This window comes from Heloderma suspectum, chromosome 9, assembly GCF_057233095.1.
Source record: "Heloderma suspectum isolate Gila_16-S chromosome 9, 16-S_ref, whole genome shotgun sequence".
Classification (NCBI taxonomy): Eukaryota; Metazoa; Chordata; class Lepidosauria; order Squamata; family Helodermatidae; genus Heloderma; species Heloderma suspectum.
The window spans coordinates 14,772,751-14,789,873 of record NC_139466.1 but is presented as its reverse complement, the minus strand read 5'-3'; the positions used below and the strand labels follow the sequence as shown (position 1 = coordinate 14,789,873).

Genomic DNA, 17,123 nt, shown 5'->3' with positions numbered 1-17,123 from the left:
CTCTAGGGTTCCCCAGTTGGCCACATCCCCTTCCCCTGGCCACAACCCCTTTCCCCCAACCGCCAATGGTTTGGTGGTTTCCTGGCTTTTGGGCGATGTTTTCCCATTCTAAAAGGTTGAAATGCCTTTCCTAAGGCTTAGTGACCAGCAGTAAGAGCTTTAAGCTACAATATGCTGGTATTTTTTATTTTATTTTTGACCCCAGCCTTTTTGCTGTTGGCCCACCCACCACTGGAATGTGGCCCTGAGAGCTTCTCCACAGTTGAATCCAGCTCTCAGTCTGAAAGAGGTTCAACACCTCTCGGTTAGGCAGTGTCACATGACCTGCTCTGCCCAATTGTTGTTGAGGCTTCCTCGTTACTCTGGCTGGTTTCCCTGTAGTCCCCTCTTTTGGCCATGGCTGCTCAGCGGCACAGAGACTGAATTCTATATGGGCCCGTCTACTGACACACACTGCAAACACCATCCCTTACTTTTTCACTTCAGGCTGCTGATGTAATAATTCGTTTCAGTTTATTATTGATGGCCTCCACTAATAAAACAAACATTATGCAGTGAAGCTGTTGGATGTGCTGCAAAAAGCATTATAACAGTTTTATTTTTAACAGTTACAAGTTACTTTTGATGGAATTCAGAAAAATTATAGATGCTCTTTCTCCTGCATCCTGTCCCCCATCAATATTCATTGGATTTGAGCCTGCTCTGAATTTGTATTAATGACATTTTACCAACAGAAGACTTGGAGATAATATCAAAGTACTTAAAGTAGCAGTTTTCTAGGTTTAGGATTGGCAAAAGCTCTCAGTACTTGACACTTAAAGAAAAAATTTGGAGCTGGCTAACTTGGTGAAAGCTTGGATGTTGTCTGAGGCCCAATGCAGACATAACACCTAACCATGGTTAAGGAACAGACCAAGGATAAGCATTATGTCTGAATATCTCAACTATATTTAAATATTCACTGCAAACCAAGGCGTGATGCCATGCCTTGCAGTGGCTTTGCAAACCATGGCTTGTCTTAAGTATTCCATTTGCACTGGGCATACCCTGGTTAAGTCAGTTTCCCTGTCTGTTCAGCCTGTTTGCTTACAAGGTGACCTGCTCGTACATGCCTCCAGGGCAGGACTTAGTTTAGTAAAGGCAATCATGGTTGCACTGTCTATTTGGGATCTTAATCAGGGATAAGGCTACAAATCATGGTTGCGCTAACCAAGGTTGAGTGTTCTGTCAGTGCTGGGCTGCATAGGTTCCTTGAATACAGTTTTGGCAAATGACTAGCTGCCTTCCAGTTCACTGAATCATTCAAATAAACATTTTACTGCCTCGCACATTTTCCACTGTGCTGCCTGCCTTGCTTAGTGCATTTTGAAAGAGAAAGAAAGCCAAAGGGAGTTGACAGCTGAGCTTCAGCTATCACCTTTGGTGGATGCCAGAGCAAACCAATGTTGCGCTAGCCTGGAATTCTGCTATAGGTTAACAGCGGTGCCCCTGGAGACGATGCAATAAATATGAGGCTGTCGGTTCTGATGTTGCTGTATTAAGAGCAACGGGACATGTTGTGGCCCTCAAAGCAATAACTTGATCTTAGGAGTCATGTATTAAGTGTGTGTGTGTGGGGGGGAAAATCCACACATCTCAGCATTTTAATATGCATGCATAGCATTTATTTAGCACTTGAGTGTTCAAAGCATTTTGCATAAATGATCTTTATAATCTGTACTGCAATCCTGAAATGTAGGGCAGTATTTGTGATAACCACATTGCAGATGAGAGGCTGGGGCTGCGAGTGGGTGAGGGGAGCTTGCCTAAGGCCATTGAATAAGCTTATGAGAGCCAGTGTGGTGGTGTGATTAGAGTTGGTCTGGGATTGGGGAGACCCACTTTCAAATCCCTGCTCAGCCATGAAGCTCACCAGGTGCCCTTGGGCCCAGTCCTTCTGCCTCAACCTAACCTACCTCACAGGGTTGTTGTGAGGATAAAGTGGAGGGGGAAATAACAGAGTACATCATTGGATGAAAGATGGGATATAAATGTAATAAGTATATCAATGACTGAGATGAGATTTAAACCCAGGGTGGTTTCTATTTCTCTCTCTCTCTCTCACGATAATTGCATAAGCTCTCATGATCTTCAGAAATTGCCCTTTTTTACATCTTCAGGTCTCTTTACCCAATTGGTTTTATTTCAAAGAGGGAAAAAGATGTGACCTCAATTATGGATGTGTTCAATTATCCAGATTGGCTACTGCAGATTATGTCAACGGGGCACTTCGATGCTGTTTTTCTGTACTGAAGTGTTTCAAATGCAAGAATTGGATGCTTTTTGCTTGCTCATCAGAGCTCAGAGTGTGATATACACAAAGCCCTACCCTTGTTTCCTTTCTTTAAAAAAAAAAAAAGAGGGGGGTCTGGCAAAGGCTTCCTAGCCTTGGCAAGCTGTGAAAGATCGCATGTTGAAAACTCAGTGACCTTTCTGTCAGGAAGCGTTGCCTGGGCACAGAGCCAGGATGGAGTTCCAGTGAGACCTGGGATTGGTCTGAAATGTTCAATTCCAGGAAACTCTTAAATTTGAAAGCAATAAATCCATCCACTTCCCTCTCAGACAGCTGATGCAGTCTGCGTCTCCTCCTGATGAGGACCCAACTTCTGGGTTTTGTTCCAGGAAATCCGTAGCTCATAACTGTTGACGTTTCTTGGCAATAATCCAGATGGAGCGGTGACACCCAATATCTTTATTAGAGCTTGATGAAAATGACAAAGTGGTGAACTAGTTTTTCAGTCTCACAGAACTCTTCCTCAGGCTCAGTGTTAAAGGATAAGAAAAGGGAGGACAGAGGGGCTGAAAAAGACAATAGAGGTGGTGCAGGTTGAGATGGAAGCCCAGGATGCAACATATTACAATCCTACAACAGCATTTTGGGAAGCTCTTTGCATGCAAATTAATTAGCATAGATTGTGCCCAGTGTATTAGATCAGAGGTTGCACCAAGCTATACTGGGATGAAGAAGCAATAGCCCCTTGCCCTTTGGAAATGCAAATGCTGGCAGGTATTTTGTATCTAGCACTGATTAGCACTCATGAATCCTTTGTGAGGTAGAGAACAGCAGTAGTTTTTTTAAAGTGGTAGTGAATATAGTAGAATAAAGTTAGATATTAATTTGAGATGATGCAATAGGTACAGAATGAATGAAAGCTAAATTCAGTAGTACTACTTACGGTTTGGAGCCGAGGTGATATCTCATTAAGAGCAGGGGGTGATGCTTTACCAGAGCTCTCCCATCCCCAGTCACCCACTGGCAAACGTTCTGCTCTGAGTTGGTAGCCTGATGACAGTCTATCCCTCATCTTATCCCTGATTCTGTCTGTCACGTGTAGCCAATCTGCAACCATTCTTAGTTCTGAGCAAGTGTTCATGCGCGGTGACACACATGCTCAGAACAACCCTCGTTTCCCTCCCAGGCAGACTCGGTGAGCAGGCAGTGAGGCAGGGCATCTAGGGTGACCACTGAATTGCCATATATGTAAAAACAAACAAACTCCACCCTCTACTTTTGCCTTCATTACCTTAAACTTAACTTGAATGCCTCAGTTTCCCATTTCTGGATAATGGGTTGCTGCTGTATATTCAAAAGACTGCTTTTGTGTGTTGCTGTATGGCTATCCTCCCCAACTCCCTCTGCTTTGCAGGCATGATCTCAAAGTTAATTTGCCTCAGTTTCCCTTTTCTGTTCAATGGGTTGCTGCTGTGGACAACTGCAATTCCTTGGCTCCAGCCACCATTAACTGCCCTACTCCCCGTCAATCCCACTGGGACTGAACATGGACTTGTATGCAATCTGCCATCAAGGTCCATACATTTCCGAGCTTGCAATGTGATTTGCAGACTGCCAAATGCATTTGACAGCATGCATACATTTGAAAAATGTGCATGAAAAAATGCGCACAAATACGTTTTAATCAATGGGAGAAGAATACATACATTTCAAAGATGTGCACAATTGATGTATACATTTGGAAAAATATCCATGACGATGGAAAGTTCGCAATCTGATACGGACTTGAGTTGGAATGAGCTTTGAGAACTTCAGCAAGTTCAAGTTTTGCTGATTCACACATCTGTAGCTTGGTGGGTATATTTTCCCCTCTTTAGTACATGATCAAGACTGGATGAGAACTCCCCAACCTGTTGCCCTCCAGATCCGTTGGACTATAATGCTTCTTGGGGGCACCAGGTTGGGGGAAAAAAAGATGTGATAACACCTGCCATTTGACTGTCAGTCCCAGACTTCTTTTTCTTTTAGTAGGGGTAAAGGGGTTAGGGGTGGGATCTGCACTGCAGATGCAGGAAGTGGGGGACTGAACCTTTTCCCTATGCTATTTTCCTTCTGAAAATTGCCCCCAAGCCGTTATTGGCCCCTCTAGATACAATTATACCTTTAGAAGCAAATAGGGTGTATGTGTGTGGGGGGGGAATTTCAGCAGGAAAATGGTACGTGTCGAGCATAAGCCGCTTTCCTGTATGTTGTGGCCCCAATCTCAACCTCCCCACCCTCGTTATTTCGAAAAGGAAAACAAACCTGGTATAGATGATCACGTGGCTAATATATAATCTAGTCCACATCACATGGTAGAAAATTGGATTGTAGAAGATTGCCTCTTTCCATTGCGTGGATGTGATATTTGAACAGATGTACTGGTGAATTTCGTCCTATTTTTGAAGCTTGAAACAGCAGGCTAGAGAACCTTCCCCAGAGCAAAATCTACCTACAAGTAGGTGTCTCAGCCTACTACTTTGAAGCAACACATCTGTCCCTTATAAAATAAATATACAACTTATGACGGTGTTCACTTTTTGCATTTATTTTCACATCATGCAGTGAATTCGTTATAGCCATCTGTTTTGCTTCTCAATTTTCAATGCTGTGATCTTCTGAATGTCAGGCACTGTACCGTGTGTCATTTCCCTCCTCCCCACCTTCCTGAAATGTTTTAAGTATTATGTACAGCTGCACTTTTGTTTTTTATGTTCTTGAAAGTTAAACGTTTGTGGTTTGGCGCACTTTTTGCAAACTAGCATGATGCCAGCTCTAAGCAAAACATTGTTGTAAATGGGCTTCAATAACGATAGTTTGTTAGCACAACTTCGGTTTTAAAAGCACCCTTAAAAAAATGAAAAAACTAGAATGTTTGAGATATTCCTGAATTAAATCTGTCCCTTAATAGACAAGTTTCACTGTAGTTGGTGGGAAAGTATCTCTGGATCTGCTGATGCTTTCCTTAAAAAGCAGAAAGAAATTCTAATTTAGGATTAGTATATGGAGGCATATGGTGTCTTTGCTTAAAATGCTCTGGGGCTACTGCAGGCATGCATGCCATCTAGGCAGTTCTTGGGTTTTCCCAGCATTATGAAGAGGACCAAGACGAGCATCCACTATGGGTTAATGCTAAGCCAGGGATTTAACACCGAATCATATGAAGTCATAAAGGGGAAAATGTTTTTGACCATGTACAGAATGCCCACTGGTGAGGGAATGGAAAACTGCAGCTAGCCCCCAGACATCTCAGATTAGGAAGAAGGATTTCTAGATCAATGAAAGGCTGGTTCACACATGTATTTCCAACACTTAGGGCGCAATCCTAGGCATGTTTAGGTCCTAGAACTCCCAGTATTCACCAGCCAGGCTGGGAGTTGTAGGATTTTTTCTGCCTTAGCATACATAGGATTACGCCCTTAATTTACTGTATTTTGATGACTTGCAATTGAATGTGTGAAGTGACGTCATTGAAAAGCATTGTGTCTGAGATAGGGATGGACGACCTTCTCCCACTTTTTAATCTCAGTGTACTTCCCATTTAGGAAGAAATTTGCAAATTTTTGTAAGTTCTTACCAAACAAGGAACCGACTGAAATTCTCACCCATCCCTAGTCCAAGCTGATGTAAGGCAAAATGAAAGTACTGTCTGTGGTATTCGATCTGTGATGGTTCATGGGCATCACTTGGCTCATTAACAAGTATTCCTACAAAGGGCCTGATTTTGGTCAGTTACCCTGGAAGGACCCTCAGCAAAATGTGTGAAACTGCCTTATCTGTGGCATTAGATGCATGATGGTTCATTCACACATGTAAGTTATCATTTAATGGCCCTGTTGAGACATGCATGGGGGAGGGTGGTTAGGGTAACTACGGAGGAGGAGGGAGTAGCGAAATCCCGATGCGCGCACCCATCACATGACTGGATGCCATATGGTTCCCGTAACCACCTCTCTCCATCGTTACCGTAACCATCTTCCCGCCACCCCCTCTGCCAGTAATCCCAGCAGCCCTTGTGCGCCAGACGCTCCATCTCTCACTATACAGCGGTGGCCATAGAGAAAGTCCATGCTGGCTAGAGCATTGCCAGAAGTACGGGATGCTCTAGGCTGCCATCTCTATGGTTGTGGCATAGAGAGTCCGTTCTAACCACCAGAGAGCCCGAGGGGTGAATAGCTGGGGTGGTTCTGGAACCACGGTTAGCGTGTTTCTTTCCCCCTCGCACAATATCCTAAGCCACCGTGGTTAGTGCAAATTCCCTAACCATCATGTCTTAGCGTTACGTGTGAACAGGGCCAGTGTGAAAACCATCACACAGTGAACCTGCATGTGTGAACCAGCTTGAAACTGTGTAGAACAAGTCCAGAAAAATCAATAACTTCCTCTCCCCGCTCCACACACAAAATAATCATGCTCTGTCTACTTTACAAATAGCTTCCTCCTAGTTTTCCTTGAGATGATTCTGACGAGATGATAATATTGTGAACCTTTAAATATGCTTCACTTTGGTATAGTGGTGTTAGAGAATGCCTCCTGTACATTACCTCAGTAATCCTTACAACAACCTTGTAAGGTATATTATCCAATATTACAGATGCGGGGGGGGGGAGAGACAGCTGGGGATGAAAGGAAATGCCTTGTGAGTTAATGGCAGAGGTGAAATTGAACTGGGGACTTTGGGGGTCAAAGCTCAGTCTCTTAGCCACTGTGCTATGCTAGTGTTAAGGTTACCATCACTGTACTGTTTGCATGTAAGTTCCTTGCGACAGCACAGTTTACATCTCTCCCTTCCCACAAGCATGTGTATATAAATCTGCCAGTTTGAGGTTAACACTTCATGCATCTGATGAAGAGGACAGTGTCCATGAACACTTATGCCAGAAGAGATTTGTCAGACTTTAAGGTGCTTTAAGGTTAGTCCTCTTTGTTGTTTTTGCTGCAACAGACCAACACGGCTACCTCTCTCAAAACAGGATTACAAAATTTCCCTTGACCAACGCCTTCTAGAAGCCCTAGCACCACTCCTCTGCTTTTCCTCCATCCTTATGTGGAGACTGCTTCAGCCATTTCTTCAACTGGGCTGCAGCCAGATAATTATGGCTGCAATTATGACCATAATTGGCAGCCTATGGTCTTTTAATGCAAGGTGCTTTTACAGAAAGACAAAATTGGAAAGGAAGCAGGAAACCCATTTATATTGTCGAGCCAATATTGTGTCTCACCCTGTATTGTCAGCCCCGGCTGGAGAGCACAGCTCTCTTGTGTTTGGACAGAAATCCTTCCCAGCCATGCTAGTGGAGAAAGAAAGATGGTGTATTTTTCAGTCCTCGTACAGGCAAGGTGTGTGTTTTGCTGCTGACCTGTGCCCTTCCTGTCTGAAATGAACGATGAGAGAGGGAAAAAATAAAATAAGAAAAGGGCACTATTCATGCAGCTTGCTGACACTTTTGATGGCATATGTATAATGCTGAAGTAAATGGGTTTAATAGTCCTAAAGTAACTCCAGGATACTATCTTCAGTAGGACCAACTAAAATGTTGTGAAGTAGGGACTTCAAGTTCTCCAAATGTCTTATCCAGGCTAGAAGGACAATCGAAAAACAACAGCTATACAACTAAGCAGGGACAGAGACATGATAGAGGCTTATAAAATTATGCATGGTTCTGTCTCATAATATTAGATTTTGGGGGTCATCTAGCGAAATTGATCAGCCGTACAAGGAGATTCAGGATAAAATAAAGTGCTTCTCCACACAACTCATGGAAGCCATAGTTGCTACAAGCCATCGGTCCCCAACTAGGCGCCTTCCAGATGTGTTGGGCTACAACCCCATCATCTGCATCCAGCATGGTCAAGAATATAATAAAAGCCCTGCTGGATCAGACCAAATGGCCAGTGGCCATGCTGGCTGAGGATGAAGGGGGATATAGTAATAATACAGCCAGAAAACTCCCTGTTGGGGAAGAGTGCCACACGACGTGATGGTAGCCACTCACTGAGATGCCTTTAAAGGGAGATTTAAAAAATCATGGAGGATGGATTGATCGATGGCTGTTAGTTGTGATGGCTCTATGAACGTGAGATTGAACAAAGAGGATAATATCCTGACCAATAAAAACCAGACAGAAGCAAAAGATCAGGACAAACTGCAAATATTACATGTGAATAACAATAATGAAACAGGGTATATCAAGTATTATATAAATTTATAAAGGGGAAAAAAAGGAAAGGTTCCTCTTGTGCAAGCGTTACTGACCCCTAGAGGGATGCCGCTTGCGCTGGCGTTTTCATGGCAGACTATAGCGGGGTGGTTTGCCATTTCCTTCTCCGGTCGTGACTGCCTTCCCCCCAGCAAGCTGGGTACTCATTTTACCGACCTCGGAAGGATGGAAGGCTGAGTCGACCTGAGCCAGCTACCCGAGACCCGGCTTCTGCTGGGATCGAACTCAGGTCGTGGGGAGAGTTTCGGTTGCAGTACTGCCACCTACCACTCTACACCACATAAACATAGCTTAAAATTGCACTCTAGAAGGTGCAGATAAAAGGTAGTACTACACACTAAAAAGACTATAAAATTGGACGGCGAAAGGGGCAAGTAAAAGGTAGTGCTATACACTTAAAACACTGCAAACCATTTATTAAGTTTTTTAAAAAAACAAGGCTAAAATTGTTAAAATAGTAGGTATGAATAAACCAATTTGTATGTGCAGTACCTGAAAATATACAAAGGATTATACAGACAGGTGGATCATGTCTGTCCTGTTGAAGTATCAGATTACAAAGGTAATATGTAAATTTTTGAAATTCTTGCTTGCCGAACGCATTTCAACTTGCTTTATAAGTTTGTATAATAATTGATATACCTTGTTTCATTATTGTTATTCATGTGTAAAATCTGTACTTTGTCATGACCTTGGCTTCTATCCAGCTTTATGGTATGCACACACAGGTTCAGAGGCAGTATGCCTTTGAATAACAGACCCTGGAGAGCAATAACAGGAGAGGGCTATTTTCCTCTTGCCCTGTTTAGGGGCTTCCCAGAGACAGCTGGTTGGCCACTGGGGGTAACATGGTGTTAAGAAAGGCGGGGGCGGGGGCGGGGGGGAGGTTCAGTGTATTCAAGTGACATTCACCATGAGAAGAGGGCATGCTAAAAATCTCCTTGTGGCAATTTGCCACTTCAGAAAGTGAGGTGTTAATTGCTCCTTTCCTTAGGGCACAATCCTATGCATATTTAGACAGAAGAAAAGTCCTACAAGTCCCAGCATTCCCCAGCCAGCTATGCTAGCTGGGGAATGCTGGGAGGTGCAGGACTTTTTTTCTGTCTAAACATGCATAGCATTGCGCCCTTCGTCTTTTAACGACAAAAAAGACTGGCTGATTTTTGGGGCAAGAGCCAGAAGGCTCTCCCTCCCTCTCATTTTGTACATTATTTATTCGTTTACTTATTTATTTTATTTAATGATTTTTATCCTGCCTTTCTACACCAAAGTGCACTCAAGGCAGCTCACCATAAAACAAAACAGCAAATCATAAAATACAAAATCATAAAACTTAATAAAACAATGCAAACCAGCGGTTAAAACATCAAAAAAGGCCAAAGTAGGAGATTGCTCATTAGAATAAAATCTTCACCTGGGGGGTGGGGTGGGGTGGGGTGGGGGAGCTCATGTACAAGTTGGTTTTGCTTGCAAACATGTAGGGTGTGTGTGCATTTGGGTATTAACAGAGGGCTGTTCTAGGCACTGCAGACGAGAGAGAGAGAGAGAGAGAGAGAGAGAGAGAGAAGGAATTAAAGCAATATTGGCTAATAATTCTGTGATCGACTAGGGGGACAAAAACTACCTGGTCATGAAGACCCACTAGTTTCTGTGTTCCACTCCTTTACCACTAGATGCAAGCATCTTGGTACAGGGGTGGGGAACCTCTTTCAGCCCATGGGCTGAATTCGCTTTTGGGAGCCAAGTTCCAATGGTGGGTGGAGCTAAAAGCAAAGGGGGTGGAGCCAAAATAGAGTACTAGCATATTTTAGTTTAAAGCTCTTAATGCCATCAACTCTGCCTTAGGAGAAGCCTTTCAGCCTTTTAGAATGGGGTGGTGGTGGTGGTTTGGAATTGCACAAAAGCCAGGATATCACCAAATGATTGGCGGCTTGGGGAAAATGGGGTAGGGCCAGGCGAAGGGGGTGGGGCCATCTGGAGACCCCGGGCATGCCAGATGGGCCCCCCGGGCATGCCAGATGGGCCCCCCGGGCATGCCAGATGGGCCCCCCGGGCATGCCAGATGGGCCCCCCGGGCATGCCAGATGGGCCCCCCAGGCCCGAGGTTCTTCGCCTTACGGTTCTTAAATCCTAAGCGGAAACTATCCCTGATCCTGTTTTCATAGCCATGATGACTGAAAAGCTGCATCACGCGGTATACTGCTGGATACTAGATGCTGGGGGTGGGGAAGCAATGAAAGAGGGTTGTTGGCTCCATGCCCTGCTTGTGGGCCTGCTGGCAATATTTGACTGGCCACCGTTGGGAGTGGGGGAAGGATGCTGGAGGAGATGGGGTTTCTCTGATCCAGCAGGGCTGCTCTTTCGTTTGTGTGAGCCTCTAAATCCTGTATTAGAGGCCTAAGTATGATGGTTGCCATACAGATACACACACACACACACACACACACACTTTTTAATTGATCCTGGATTGTTTTATGGTTATGGTTGTTTGAGATTTCTTGTTTGAAGTTGTTTTAGATATATGTTCTCTTGTGAATATTGTCTGTGTGTTTTTATACAAATGGCTTTTAATCTTTGTATACTGTATTTTAATGTTTTTAATCTTTGTAAACTGCCTGGAGAGCTTTGGCTATTGGGTGGTATAGAAATGTAATAAATAAATAAGATCACAGCATTCATATGACAATGCATTTGATTAAAGGGATTCCCTGCCAGGACTATGTTATGTGATTATGTGTTTTTTCTCATGCTAGTTTTTAAGGCACAGTATGCCTGTCTGTCTTAGCCTCTTGATCCTGGCTTCTTCTGTTCTGATTGTTCTGTCTGTGTCTGTGTGTATCTGTCTCTCACACACACACAGCAAGCAGTGTTACAACTTTTTATGTACAGATTTGTGCTTCCTTCCCGATTCTTCTGGCTTGCAGGCATCTGTACAAATATTGCTGCTCTTCCTTTGTCTTTTCTAATCCACTCTGCATGCAGCAATATTTGGCAATAATTCCTCTGGAGCACCATGGGATTACCAAAGCTGGATTGTTGTTGCTGCTGTTGCTGTTTTTATGTGTAAGCACCACAGTCTTTCCTGACTCTGGAGAAAATGATGATGGCCTTATAAAAGGCATGTCAGCTTTCTGCTGTTAACTGGTGTATACATCTCAGACTGAAGCTGGATTTACCCTTCGTAGAATAGCAGAGGACATTTGGTAGTCATCTGTACATGTGCTGCTGAGATGGGAGGTGGTGGTCCTGGGGCGAGTGTGCGTGGATTCTTTGTGTTTTCACCCTTGCTCAAGCTGAACGATGGTAAAGCCTGTTTGAATGTTTTTCATATGGAGAAGATGGAGCATATATGAATATAAGTAAACACATGCTGCTTAAAAAAAATATGGACAGTTTGCCTGGTGCATCTAGGGTGCAACAAGAATGAGCACTGACACACCTCCTTGGCAGGAAAGGAATACTTCAGTCCAACAGTCAGCTTGCTGCTGTTAAGTATAGCACAACCTGCAAAGCTGTATTCACTCAGCAAATGAAAAACCTGTTCTAATATTCTTTTGAGTATTATGTTTGTCTCCTCCCATTATCATAATCTAAATGTCAGTTGTGCCTGACGTTTCTCGGAATGTGTGTTTGATGGGTTGGAGGCAAGTCCCTTGAAAACCTCTGTGGTACTAGCTCTGCTCACCACACCTACACCAAGCCTAATTCCATTGCATAACAAAAACGGGGAGGGACCATAACTCAGTGGGAGAGCACCTGCTTTGAATGCTAAAGATCCTAGGTTCAATCCATGGCATCTCCAGTTAAAAAGTATCAGGCAACAGCTGATGGGAAAGATGATCCTGGAAAACTGCTGCCAGTCAGAGTAGGCAAAACTGGGCTACATAGGCCAATGGTCTAACCAGATATAAGGTGACTACCTATATTTATAAATCATTGTTGGAGCCCCTGTAATATGTTGCCCTGGCCTTCAGTGGTTAGGTGGGTGACAACCAGAGACTGCGTTGAGACAACACAATAACCCACACTCAAGGGTTGAGTATGGGTTGTTGTTGAACTGTGGATTGTTCAAATGTGAGTTATGTTGTCTGAACCCAGCCACAATAACAAATCATGGTGAAAAACCCACAGTTCACAACCCAACAACAAACCGTGGGTTCTTTTCATGGGTTGTTTGTGGTTAACAAACCATGGTTTGTTAGCACGGCTGGGTTCAGTCAACATGATAACCCACGTTTCAACAACAACCTACACTCAACCCTTGAGTGTGGATTATCGTGTAGTCTGAACCCAGTCAGAGACAGTGCCTTCACTGTGGTAGCATCCTGTCTCTGGGACACCCTCCCTAGTAATGTTTGCTTATTGCCTAATCTTTTATCAGTTATATGCTTAGCAATGCCACTTTAATTTCCCAGACTTTTGCCGAAAATATTTTCTAGAAGCTGTTGTATTTGGCTGTTGGATCGTTACTATAATTGTCACGTTATTATTATTTTTTAAATAGCATTTTAAAACAGTTTTGTAAAGGGGCTGTCACATTTTAAATAAATCAATACCTTTTTAACAGGCAACCACGTGATTGGGCAGGAAACATTTCTATCGCAGCCCTAAAATCCTTCTGCAATCCATTTGCCACTCTGTGTAACCACCTATTCTTTTTCTCAAACTGGCTTGATTTTTCCCCCTGTAGACTAGAAGGTATTATGTTCTTTAATGGCTTGGGTTTCCCTGCCTTCCCCCATCTGCTCGCTCTGGGGCAAATGCTTTCCTGATCTGTGATGCAGGAAATGTGTGTCAGTGCCTTAATGTATTACAGAAAAAGAGAAAAAAAGACTAGGGACGAATCAGCAGCGAGTTGTAACCCTGACCTTGGTTGATGTTGCTCAGTTTTGATGGATCCCCCTGGCCATGCAAATGGGATTGCTAACGCACATCATGAGTTGAGGCTGCTTTTACGAGTGATGCTAAGAATGCACTCTTGTATCCAAACACCCTTTTTAAAGTTTCGGAAAGTGGAAGCGTTGCTAGATGAGCAAAGGGCTGGATGTGCCGATCTCGTCTGATCTCAGAAGCTAAGCAGAGTCAACCCTGGGTAGTACTTGGATGGGAGACCGCCTGGGAATCACGCTTCCTGCATTGAGCAGGGGGTTGGACTCGATGGTCTTGTAGGCCCCTGCCAACCCTATGAATCTATGATTCTACGAATCCTTCTATGAATTTTCCCCTCCTACTCCCTAACTATCAGTATCAAATTTCTAGGTGCTCAGCCAGCATGGAATGAGGCTTGTTAGAAACATAGGAAGCTGCCTTATAGTCAGTCAGATCATTGGTCCATCTAGCCCAATAGTGTCGACACTGACTGGCAGCGGCTTCCCAGGGACAGGCAGGAATTTTTTTTGGCCCTACCTGGAGAAGCTGGGGATTGAACCTGGGACCTTCTGCATGTAAAGCAGGTCCTCTTCCACTGAGCCATGGCCCCTCAGTCCTAGCCCAGCCTTGATTATAGTTAAAACACTTTTTGCCAAAGCCACTAATCCACACACATTCCACACTAATCCAGTCTGCCCCTATATATCAGTTAATAGTTCATAATGTTTCTTATGGCATCTATTCATAGTATGTAATGTTTCAATGCCATAGTCCAGGTCCCATTGCCTTTGGAGATGTGGTTTGCTACTACACAGCGTCTAGGTTTTGGAATTCTGTCCCTAGACAGGTTTCATGGACCCCTTCTCTTATGGGTTTGAGTTGGGCCATAAAAATTTTATTCTATCAGGTGTTTAATCTGTTTCAAATTCTCCCTCTTTTGGTAATTTTTAATGGTTTTGTTTTTCATACTTCCCCCCCTCCCCCAGTGTATTTGTATTGATATTTTATATTTTAAGCCACCCTGGGCCCCATTAGAGGATTGGAAGGTGGGGTATACATTACTTTATAAACAAATGTTAAATTGAATTAAATTGATTTATTTATATGATGGCTTATTTTTATTTCTGATAGCTTTTGGAAACAACCTTGAGCCAAATATTCCCTCTTGCCTTTGGTTTGAATTCTGCTTAAGAACTTGATTTTTTATCAATGCTTTGACCCTATTGCTGTTTAAGGATTTTTTATTTTCTGCTGCTTTCAGGTGGGTTTTATGATACTTTGATTTTGTTTCATGACCATTTCATGACTAATTTGTTTCATGAATTGCAATGAGAAGTCTCCTATCAATGTATGTGGCCTGCAGTTTATCCCATAGTCTGGTCCTGTTTACCAGATTGAATGCTGATGAAAGATCAACAAAAGAAGCCGCAAACAAGATTTCAAGGCTCTACGGGCTGACTTCTGAATTAGATGCTGCAAAATAAAACACTGATCTGTTGTACTGAATCCCTTCCTAAAGCCATCTTGTTCAGGATAGATTATTTGATTAGTCTCTGCCCAACCTCATATTATCGTTTGAAAGTTGAACACTGGCAATGAGAAAGCAGGGTATAAATACTTTATGTGAAAATAAATAATTTCCATCTCCCATTTGGCTGAGCTTGGGTCTGCTCCTGTTTGTTATGGTTCACCCTATTAACTAACTACAGACACAATTAAACACTTCATCTTTTCAATGTCTTTCAAAACATTTTGCTTTTTTCCCTGTCTGAAAGGGGAAACCGGGCTTGGGAAATCAACGTTGATGGATACCCTTTTCAACACCAAGTTCGAAGGGGAGCCGGCCTCTCACTCACAGCCAGGGGTTCAGCTGAAATCCAGTACTTACGACCTCCAGGAAAGCAACGTCCATCTGAAACTTACCATTGTTAGCACAGTGGGCTTTGGGGACCAGATTAACAAAGAGGACAGGTAAGCAAGCGGCAGCTCCTGACTGAATGGAAATTGGGATTTCTCCCCATCTCTAGACAGTTTCAGCCTCTTTAAAGTCTATTTTAACATTACAGTTGTGGCCAGCTTGAGGAAGACATGGGAAGCTGTCTTTAAATCGGGTCAGGGAATTGGTCCATCTTGCCTGATATTGCCTCCTCTGGCAGTGACACTCCAAAGCAGCCTTCCCCAACTGGGAGCCCTCCAGACGTGTTGGTCTCAAACATCCATGGGAGTTGTATTCCAACACATCTAGAGGGCACAGGGTTGGGGGAGGCTGCCCCAGGGTCTCGGAATGAGGTCTCTACCATCAGCTGTTGCCTGATCCCTTTAACTGGAGATGCAAGGATTGAGCCTGAGGTCTTCATCATGCAAAGCATGTGCTCTACCACTGCATTATGATCCCTTCCAAAACAACTTGAGGTGGGGCTATATCTTGGGGGTGGAGCACACGGTTTGCAGGCAGAAGATCCCATGTTCCGTCTCCAGCGTCTCCAGTTAAAAGGAACTTGAGCAGCAGGGCTGGGACAGGTCTTTGCCAGGGTCTTGTAAAGCTGCTGCTACATGACATTGGCTAGATGAGCCAGTGTTAGAAAGGCCATTTTGAAGACACCCTCACTTGCAGAGGCTGGCTTGTGGGGGGCATGGGGAAGGGCTTTCTCCTCCCATGCTCTGGAACAGGGTGTCCGGAATTGTGCCTAGTCCATGCTGTCTCTGCATTCAGGAGGGTGATCAGGACACATCTTTTCAACCTGGCTTTTAAAATGGTTGTTACAGCTTTTTAAGGTTGTTTTTAACGTCTTCTGATGTTTTATGTGATTATGGTTTTTATTTTGGCTGGCTTCAGAAAAGGCAGTATAGAAATACAGCAAAGAATGAATGAATGAACAAACCCGTCAATCATCTAGCTTTGCATAAGGTGACTGCATGTGTTCCAGCTGGTCACACAAGTGGTCTGCTTCTGTGAACAGTCCAACATGAATTTGTACAGGGTCACAGCTCCTTTTCTGGGAGCTTCGCACTTGCCAGCTCATTCCAGCCCACAAAGGTGGAGCTGTGATCTTGCATGGGTTGTTCTCAGGTGTCAGACTGCTCACACAAGCAGACCATTTGCACTTGCAGCAGTATTTTTACTCAAGTGGGCCACCAAGTCGGCATATATCTACTTAAGTGGGCAACCAAGTCGGCAGTATTTTTACTCAAGTCTGGCCTATTGCCAGAACTCACTGAGTTTCTAGGAATGGAGATACTTTTGCTCTTTGGAGGCTCTGGTTGACATTAAATACAGACTTTGTCCATTTGACACAAATACGTAAGGAAATTATGGAGCGGGAGGCATTGTTGTTTGTTCATGAAAGGCTTTATGTAATCCATGTGATTTCATGAACATAGGCAGAGACTTGGCTCCTTTTGTGAATGAAGTGTTGGAAAAAGAACATTCCACGTTTTGCAACGTGTTCTATGTCCTCCCTCTCCACCCCGTTCCCTTTTTATAAAGCTATAAGCCCATTGTGGAGTTCATCGATGCCCAGTTCGAATCTTATCTACAAGAGGAACTGAAAATCAGGCGGGTGTTGCACAACTACCATGATTCCCGGATCCACGCCTGCTTGTACTTCATCGCCCCCACGGGCCACTCCCTGAAATCGCTGGATTTGGTAACAATGAAGAAGCTCGACAGTAAGGTAGGAAAGAATTGTGTTGTCATCCAATGAGGAAATATCACTTGGCTG

At 43.8% G+C, this 17,123-nt stretch overlaps 1 protein-coding gene across 6 annotated transcripts in view; it reads left to right on the top strand.

Annotated features, from left to right (window-relative positions):
- SEPTIN6 (septin 6) overlaps positions 1-17,123 on the top strand; it is a 60,433-nt gene that overhangs the window by 21,678 nt on the left and 21,632 nt on the right. For all 6 annotated transcript variants that reach the window (XM_084813763.1, XM_084813765.1, XM_084813768.1 and 3 more), the window contains exons 3-4: positions 15,177-15,372; positions 16,889-17,075. In XM_084813763.1, coding sequence (XP_084669889.1) covers positions 15,177-15,372; positions 16,889-17,075 — 383 coding nt within the window. The remainder of the gene's footprint in view (positions 1-15,176; positions 15,373-16,888; positions 17,076-17,123) is intronic.